Source organism: Macrobrachium rosenbergii, chromosome 43 (assembly GCF_040412425.1).
Source record: "Macrobrachium rosenbergii isolate ZJJX-2024 chromosome 43, ASM4041242v1, whole genome shotgun sequence".
NCBI lineage: Eukaryota > Metazoa > Arthropoda > Malacostraca > Decapoda > Palaemonidae > Macrobrachium > Macrobrachium rosenbergii.
This window is the reverse complement of record NC_089783.1, coordinates 27,359,125-27,368,414: the sequence shown is the minus strand read 5'-3', so window position 1 is coordinate 27,368,414 and position 9,290 is coordinate 27,359,125. Positions and strand designations below refer to the sequence as shown.

At 39.1% G+C, this 9,290-nt stretch overlaps 1 protein-coding gene across 2 annotated transcripts in view; it reads right to left on the bottom strand.

Moving 5' to 3' along the window:
* Positions 1 to 1,670: 1,670 nt before the first annotated feature.
* The window catches only part of LOC136828685 (mucin-2-like), a 23,908-nt gene continuing 16,288 nt past the window's right edge, over positions 1,671 to 9,290 (bottom strand). For both annotated transcript variants that reach the window (XM_067086811.1, XM_067086812.1), the window contains exons 5-6: position 9,290; positions 1,671 to 5,852 (exon numbers count right to left, since the gene is read on the bottom strand). The exon at position 9,290 is cut by the window's right edge and continues 380 nt beyond it. In XM_067086811.1, the coding sequence (XP_066942912.1) occupies positions 1,807 to 5,852; position 9,290 (4,047 nt within the window). In that variant the 3' untranslated portion in view covers positions 1,671 to 1,806. The remainder of the gene's footprint in view (positions 5,853 to 9,289) is intronic.

Here is a 9,290-nt window from a genome sequence, read left to right as displayed (position 1 = left end):
GGATTTGAACAGGATAAATTTGATGATACAGGAAGAATTGAAGGCTTTAATTTGAATATTGGAGAGGGATTGCGTGGGAGGGATTTCTTTGGGTAAATTTGAAGATAATGGGGGAATCAGACAGGTATATTTGACTATATGGGAGAAACTGCACTGGATGAATCTGAGAGTTAAGTGAGGATTTACACTGAGTAAATTTGCTGATATGAGAAGAACCGGGTAAATTTGATATATGAAGGACTGCACCTGCAGAATTAAATTTTCAGGGGTGAGAGATACGTTGTACCAGAAGAATTTAGCAATAAATGAGCTAACTAGAATGGATTTGCCAGTATTTGTCTCTGTCCCCGTTTCGTTGTTGGGAGAGATGCTGAACAAGGTGGATTTGGTGGTGGGGGAACTTTTGATCTGGTTGGATTTAATGATGAGGTTAAAGTTAGACCAGATGTATTTGATGGTGGTTACAAGGCACTATATGGTAGACTTGGTACAAGTACTGGTGAAGACACTGTGACAGTGGGGGAGAATTTCGTTTACGTTTACCTCGACAACTAATTGATTTTGTTGCGTCTGCTCTTCTTTAATATCATTTGTCATCTTCTAAAACGCTTTATTGTCCAGGTAGGGTGGAACTGAATTTGTGGTTCTTGTAGTTCCTATTATCATTCTGATCTGTCTTGCTTTTACTTATATGTAATTTATTGGTAATGAAATTTATAACATCCCCGCCCATATTTCCCTTTTATCTCTCTCCTGTAATGAAACTCAGAATAAAGATTTCTTATTACCTCTTGAAGTTTAAGCACTGTAGCTAACAGTGTTGGACCTGACCCTGTAGCTGTGGATATATGTGTGAAATTAGCATATGTTGTTGGAATTCCGGAGTTGCTGAAACTGACTATTGTCTAAGGCCTGTTGATGCTGACTCCTGTGTATGGCCTATGTTAGATGAAGATATCTCTGGTTTTATTGCAGGAAATGCATATGGTGAGAGTGGCTTTTACAAAGTTTTAATGAGATAGAGACATAACAGATGATTGGCCTGTTAAATTTGTTGTTTTATAGTACTGGAAAAAAATAGAAGTCTTATTAGTTGGAGATGTTGATTTCCTTCATCGTTTTGCCACATTCCTAAGTTTGTTTCTAATGTTAAAGTTATCCACCCTGGCAATTCTCTTTTCTGTTTCATTACTGTATCTTTATCCACTTCAGCTTTGCTTTTGGCAATATTAGCCCATCCCCTAAGAATAACATTAAGTCCAATACAGATTTATGAATTTCCAGTATTTCCTTTCTTTATTATTAACCTTGTTTATGATTTTAAGAAGGCTTTTTGAGTAAAAGCACTCAAGAAATGCTCTCTGTGGGAAATCAAGCTGTCCAATGCATTTAGTAAATAATGACTTGACGTCTATAGAACATTTCAGTCCTCTTTGTCATATGCTTACGATTATTAAGAGTCTTGAAATGCTGCATAACTAACGACTTAGAAGAGAAAAGCTGAAAACATAATTTGAGTAAATCAACTAGAAACAAACGGGCATCAAGTTTTAGAAATATTACACAAGGATTCACTACGTCAGATTTTGAAACAGCTTGGGTTTATTAAATTTGACATTTTGAGAAGTTGACATATTTTTGAAGGCACTACAGAAATTTTCTTAGCATTATATTGTAGTATAGAGTGTGTTGTTTGCAGATATTATAGCTATAGTATTCTGGGGTGTTGAATTTCTTGCCAGTTTTTCAGGTGATGTTACCTTAATCGCATCAGATTTTGTTGCCATGAGATCTGATGTAAATGTCCTAGAGAAGTGTTCCATTATTTGATGTCGCATTTGCGGCTACAGTTATTGTACCATTTCCTCCTACTGATGTTGCATTCACTGTTAGTGTTGTCACATTGGTTACTAGCTCTGTAAAACTGCTTCCCTGTGAGATTGTTGCATTGGTTACCGGTGGTGTTGCATTGCTTCCTTGTGGGGTCGTTGCATTGGTTGCTGGTGGTGTCACGGTGCTTCCTGCTGGTGATGTTACATTGCTTGCTGCTGGTGGTGCTACACTGCTTCCTGCTGTTGATGTTACATTGCTTCCTGCTGGTGCTGCTACACTGCTTCCTGCTGGTGATGTTACATTGCTTGGAGCTGGTGGTGCTGCACTGCTTCCTGCTGGTGATGTTGCGTTGCTTCCGGCTGGAGGTGCTATATTGCTTCCTGTTGGTGATATTACACTACTTCCTGCTGATGGTGCTGCATTGCTTCCTGCCGGTGATGTTACGTTACTTCCTGCTGGTGGTGCTACATTGTTTCCTGTTGGTGGTGCTACATTGCTTCCTGCTGATGATGTTACACTGCTTCCGACTGGTGGTGCTACATTGCTTCCTGTTGGTGGTGTTACATCGCTTCCTTGTGAGACCGTTGCACTGGTTTCTGGTGGTGTTACATTACTTCTTTGTGGGGTCACTGCATTGGCTGTTGGTGTTATAAAAATACCTCCCTGTGATACTGTTGCCTGGGCTGCTGATGTTTTTATGGTGCCTTCTTGTGGAAGTACTGTTGATGGGTTATTGTTTGCTGGAGTTGCTGGCACAGTAGGAGGATTTTTATTTTTTGCTGCTGCTAATTTATCAACTTTTAGCTTTTTCTCTAATGTAATAGTTATTATCTCAGTTTTTACAGCAACTACAACCAAGCTTAATTGACTGTTTGCCGCCTTCACATTGTCCCCCAGCATATATGGGACTATTCCAGTGTTTCTTATTGTAACTGTTATTTTTGTGATCCTGATCACCTGTATTTTTATGGTAATTATCATTATCTGCATATCACCAACATTCCTCACTTGAATTGCAGTTTTAAGTAAGAGAATGTTTGTGACTAGTGTCTGAATTTCCACAACTTCAGATGCCCTTTTTACCCTTTTTAGAGTGCTGTTACTGGTGCTGTTACTCAGAGTTGAGTTAATGGTATTTGAAAGTTCATCGAGTGCTTCTGTTGTCTCTTGCAAAGTTTCTGTTACATTGGCAAGTGTTTCATTTACAATGGTAAGATTCATTATTTCTGCCTCAAGCTGGAGCACTAAAGCTAACACTGTGGAGACTGGTCCTGCCGTGGTGGATGCGGACACCGAGTCTGTTGAGGACGCTCCTTGTGTAGTGCCTTTCGTTGTTGAAGTTGATCCCAGTGCAGAGGTCAGAGACGAAGCTGTTGAGCTTTGTATCTGATTTGTCACTGTAGATTGAATGGCTGATGTCAAAATAAGACCATTAGTTGTTGAGGCTGATCCCTGTGAAGGGCTTGTAATTGTTGAAGGCAACACTGTAGCCGTTGTGGGAGATTGTCCTATAGCTGTTGTGGAAGCTTGTCCTATACCTGTTGAGCTTTGCATCTGTGTTGATGCTGCAGATTTGGTGGCTGATGTGGACGTAAGACCCTTAGTTGTTGAGCCTGACTGCTGCGTTGGGCTTGTAACTGAGATGTCCTTTTGTGTAGTAGTAAATGCATTTGGTGGTACAGATGAAGGTATTATCACTGTTGGCACAGGTGCTTTTGTAGTTCCACCTGCCTTTATAATTTCACTATTTATTTTGCTAATTTCAATTTTAATAATGATTGTAACTTTTGTTATATTCTCTACTGTTGTAGAGGCCTTATTACTAACAGCAGCCAGTTTTACCTTATCTGCATCACTTACATTTCCTTGAAGAGATCTCAGAGATGATGTCTGTGATATAAGGACTGAAGTTTTAGACTTTACTAGAACAGTGTTATTGGCAAGAGCTGCTTGTTCTAGTTCACTTAGCAGGCCATCAAAATCAAAGGTTATGTCACGTCTCCATCTTGATTTTTCATCGAAACTTCTTTTGTACCGACCACCACCTTGACCAGTCAGACTGTTTATCACTGTAATCAAATCTTTTATTGCAGCAGTAGCATTATTTAATGCATCTAAAATGTTTCCAAGATCCTGTATTTTTGCATACAATGTTGATAATAAAATTGTCACATTGGCTGTTGAATTTGGTGTTATAGAAATGGTTGAGGAATTAGATGATGATACTAAACTTGTAGGGGATGACGGCACAGTGGAATTTGTTAATGCGGTGGTACTGGTACTTGGAATTGTAGAACTAGTTGTTGGTTGTGCTAAAGTCGTACCATTGTTGATTATGATAAGTCCGTTCACTCTGGAAATTTCTTTAGCTACGCTGCTCAATAGTTTGTTTATTGCATCTGTATCCGCTTGGGTTTTATTTTGTACTATTTGAGCCTTCTGTTTTAGAGTATCGTTTATCCCACTAGGAACTCCCAAGTTTCCCCGAACTGTTTGTATAATAGAAGTTATATTATTGATTCTATCAGTATTGTTTGAGTTAACAGCTCCCAGAAGATCATCCAGATTGGAAGCTAAGCTATCTAAATTGTTATTTAAATCACGTTTTGATCTATGCAAAATTTTTAAATCCCTTTTTTTCCTACCGAGAGCATTAACAATGGTTTGTAGTGCATTTGCTAAAAGGGTCAGTACGTTGATAGAATTTGTAAGTGCAGTCTGTAATTGCTGTAGCGCAGCAATCTGAGCATAAAGTAATGATAATAGACTTGTAGAACTTGTAGAACTTGTAGAACTTGTAGAACTTGTTGATGTGGATGTTGATGTTGATGTTGATGTTGATGTGGATGTTGATGTTGATGTTGATGTGGATGTGGATGTGGATGTGGATGTGGATGTTGATGTGGATGTGGATGTGGATGTTGATGTGGATGTTGATGTCGATGTTGATGTTGATGTTGATGAGGTAGATGTGCTGTTCGTAGGGTTTGTTGTTGTTGTTGTTGATGAGGTAGATGTGCTGTTCGTAGGGTTTGTTGTTGTTGTTGTTGATGAGGTAGATGTGCTGTTCGTAGGGTTTGTTGTTGTTGTTGTTGATGAGGTAGATGTGCTGTTCGTAGGGTTTGTTGTTGTTGTTGTTGATGAGGTAGATGTGCTGTTCGTAGGGTTTGTTGTTGTTGTTGTTGATGAGGTAGATGTGCTGTTCGTAGGGTTTGTTGTTGTTGTTGTTGATGAGGTAGATGTGCTGTTCGTAGGGTTTGTTGTTGTTGTTGTTGATGACGTAGATGTGCTGTTCGTAGAGTTTGTTGTTGTTGTTGTTGTTGATGAGGTAGATGTGCTGTTCGTAGAGTTTGTTGTTGTTGATGATGGGGTTGTTGCTGTTGTGTTTGTTCCATTAACTGTAGTTGTCGTCGACAATGATGAGGAGTTTGAACTATTTGCTACGGCAATTGGTGTTGTTACACTGGTATTTTGTGTCGTTACATTGGTAGTTTGTGTTGTTACATTGGTAGTTTGTGGAGTTGTTGCATTTATTGTTGTTGTTGTGGTTGTGTTTCCTTGTGGTGATGTTACATTGGTTGTTGATGAAGTTGTGTTGCTTACTAGTACATTTGATGTATTTCCTGTAGTGGTTGTAGTCACGTTTGACAAAACTCCTGTTGTATTTGTTGTCCCGTTCACTGTTGTAGTCGTGTTTACCGACGATATTGTCGTTGAGGTCGTGTTTACCGGCGATATTGTCGTTGAGGTCGTGTTTACCGGCGATATTGTCGTTGAGGTCGTGTTTACCGACGATATTGTCGTTGAGGTCGTGTTTACCGGCGATATTGTCGTTGAAGTCGTGTTTACCGGAGATCTTGTTGACGTCGTAGTTACCGTACTTCTTGTTGTTGAAGTCGTGACTGCTGGAGTTGTTGTTGAAGTCGTGACTACTGGAGATGTTGTTGAAGTCGTGACTGCTGTAGTTGTTGTTGTAGTCGTGACTGCTGGAGGTGTTGTTGTAGTCGTGCTTCCCTGACCTGAAATAAAATGAGAAATATTACTTCTTCTCTTCCTTCCTTGTGTCCTAGAATTATTTCTTTGCTTAGGTATTAGCTGTTAGCCTGTCAAAGATTTGTAACGTTATTATTCAGCCAATCATAACATATTCGGATGCTCGGCCACATCCGTGCCTCCCAGCTTTATAACAAGTGTCTTCTTTTATGTTGTACCTGCAGCACTCGCTCACTTGAAGATTTTGACAACACTTCACACTTTTTTAGGGGCGACGTAGTCTCTCTGTAAAGTAATTCTTTAATTATTCTCTCTCTCTCTCTCTCTCTCTCTCTCTCTCTCTCTCTCTCTCTCTCTCTCTCTCTCTCTCTCTCTCTCCACATGCATCCACTTACTAATCCAAATCATCTTTGCTATGTTTCTATTTTTTCACACATAAGACAATTTGTCCTAAAGGGACAACTCAGACTTTTAATCCATCAGGGGGGAGTTCCTCGTTGGAGGGGTGGGCATAGTTCTCAGATAGCACGCTGCTGTCCCAGCGTTCGGTTCCCCGACCGGCCAATGAAGAATTAGAGGAATTTATTTCTGGTGATAGAAATTCATTTCTCGTCATAATGTGGTTCGGGTTCCACAATAAGCTGTAGGTCCCGTTGCTAGGCAACCAATTGGTTCTTAGCTACGTAAAATAAATCTAATCCTTCGGGCCAGCCTTAGGAGAGCTGTTAATCAGCTCAGTGGTCTGGTTAAACTAAGGTATACATAACTTAAGTTTAGTTTGGAACATTAACTATTTGCCCTCACGATGAGTGAAACCGCATTTTTTTCTACATCCCAAGATTTGTTACTTGACTAATAAATTCTAACTGGTTGAAGCGACTGTGGTCAGAAAATCATGGAAGGATTTCCGTTCACTATAGTAAAATCCACCACTCTTTGCAGCTAAGCCCCGCCCACTGCTTACGTCACGACCATTCTTTGAAGCTGATTGGTTGACAATGGTTTCGAAAAGTTGGTTAATCTGTGGTTCTTTTCACCTTCATTAACTTAGCAATGGTTGTTTTACCGAACTAAAATCAGTTCTCCTAATATCAAAAGGAAACGTTACATTACCCTCTGAAATAAAATCATAGTACACATCTCCCTAGAAATGGTAGAAAAAAAAGTAGGAAAGCATGAATGACGTCAGGAGTGTTCCGCGATGCTGCAATGTTGTTTTTCGTAAATGAGGTTCACCTGATCACGGAGGTGACAGAGGGAATGTCTGCATTCGAATCGGTGCACTTGAATCACAGGGCAATGATAATTACCGTCTGATATTGTCAAGCGTGTTCGCCATTTTAAATTTACACACAAAGACTCTCTCAGAGCTATGCAGACTCGTATTTCATATTAGTTTTAGGAAATTTACTACATTTTAATAGTCATTAAATCGATTTCATTGCAATCGTCTATGTTTAGCTTAAAGTTACAGTATGATAGGCTATACGAGTCATACTGGAAATAATTTGCCGAGTATTTTCTTCAAGGACATTATCTCCTTTCGAAATCTCAGGATCATAAAAATGACGTAGACCTATAATGTCTTATGTCTTTTTTGTCAGTTTACGCAGCTTGTGACGTTTAGATTATAGGCCCATCTTATATTCAGCCGTTTTATTGCGGTTCTTGCAGTTATTCTTGTTTTTGTTACGGCTGTTGTCGTGCTTGTAGTTTCTTCGAAAATTATTCATATGGTAACCTAACACTGCGGAATAAACATATACCTGTTCATAAAATACTTCCAATTATTGTTAATCGAAATTTAGTCATTTGTTTTAATTAAAAGTTATCGAGATCTTATGAATATAGTCTACACTAGAATATTCTCCTAACAACAGAGAGAGAGAGAGAGAGAGAGAGAGAGAGAGAGAGAGAGAAATTTGCTGACTCGTATGTATCCTTTTGTCCAACAGGGTATACAAGAAGCTCCCAGAATCAAAGGATTCATGGGCTACTCGCAAACTGGTTTGGATCATCTCATGCATAACTTTTTCGACTATCATTTATTTTTTTCTTATTTCGTGAAGTATCTTATGATGCCTTCCTCCATAGCCTTCATTTTCATAGAAGTGGTACAGCAGCCTTACATTTACTCATCACAGTAATATAATTCGTTATTCCTTTTGCAAATATATTTTCAATATTCAGTACAGTACTTGTGTGTAAGACTGAGACAGCCTTATGATTGGTCTGTGTGTGCCATCGGCTACATGCCCACAAATTTTACTTTTATTCTCTGTGGTATATGTAGCGTTACATTTACTATGGCCATCGACGCACGTACACACGTATGTGTAAATGCACGTGCTTATACATTTCACCGTATGCATATACATTATATATCGTGGGGTCGGAGCTACTATATTTATTACAAGCCACCCTATTTCAAACAGATATGAGTAGAAAACTATTTACAATAAGAAATTGTCGTGTTGGCTTATGCCCTATCATTGCCTCAAAATATAGGAAATTGACATGCAGCGCTATGCCCTGCCATTGCCTCAAAGTATAAGAATTTGATGTGTAGGCCTGCGCCCTGTCGTTGCCTCAAAATATAAGAAATTTACGAAATTGACGAGTAGGCCTATACACTGTAATTGCCTCAAAATATAAGAAATTGACGTGTAGGCCTATGCCCTATCATTTCTCAAAATATAAGTTTGATATGTAAGCCTCACAATGACATTAACATTTCACATGCAGGATCGCTTATGTAGGCCAACACCAATTAAAAAAAAGCAAGATGCTTGTATATTCAGGTTGATCATGATAATAAAAAAGGATGCACAGACAGAATGATATTATATAACGTAATAATATGTCTTTTATCGGAGATACCAGTTGCAGACTTCACAACTCCGGAAATTCAAATCTGTTGTGTCATCATTCATGCATGGAGCTCAACATTACCGAACAGAGTCAAATCCGTACTGGTAATCATTTGGATTCTGGAATGTTAATTAGTATGACGTCATTCCCCTTTCGAGAGGTAGCCAATCACCGGCGTGCAGTGGGCGGGGCTTAGCTGCAATGAACGGTGGATTTTGCTATAGGCAGCTTAAGAAAGTTCTAAAAATTGTCCTCAATAGTCTTCAACGACATGCAATAATAATGTCACAAATAATTTACTGAATTCACCTCTAGAGAGAAGTTACCGCACTCAGAGTGCTGAAAAAGTTGCAGTCACAAGGCCTTAGGTGTGGCGTACCACGTCAATATTTTTCAGACTTCCCATACTACTGGCCTACGAAGACTTCATATTTTCAGTAAAGATGAGCTGATATCATAAGTGAGTCACCTAGATTTAAGCCCCCTAAAGATGAGGAACTGGTAGAACAGTTACACACCTATCACCGCTGGTTAGGTTTCCACGGAGAAGAAAAGAAAAAGTCGAAATGAGAAAAATGTACATCACACTTACT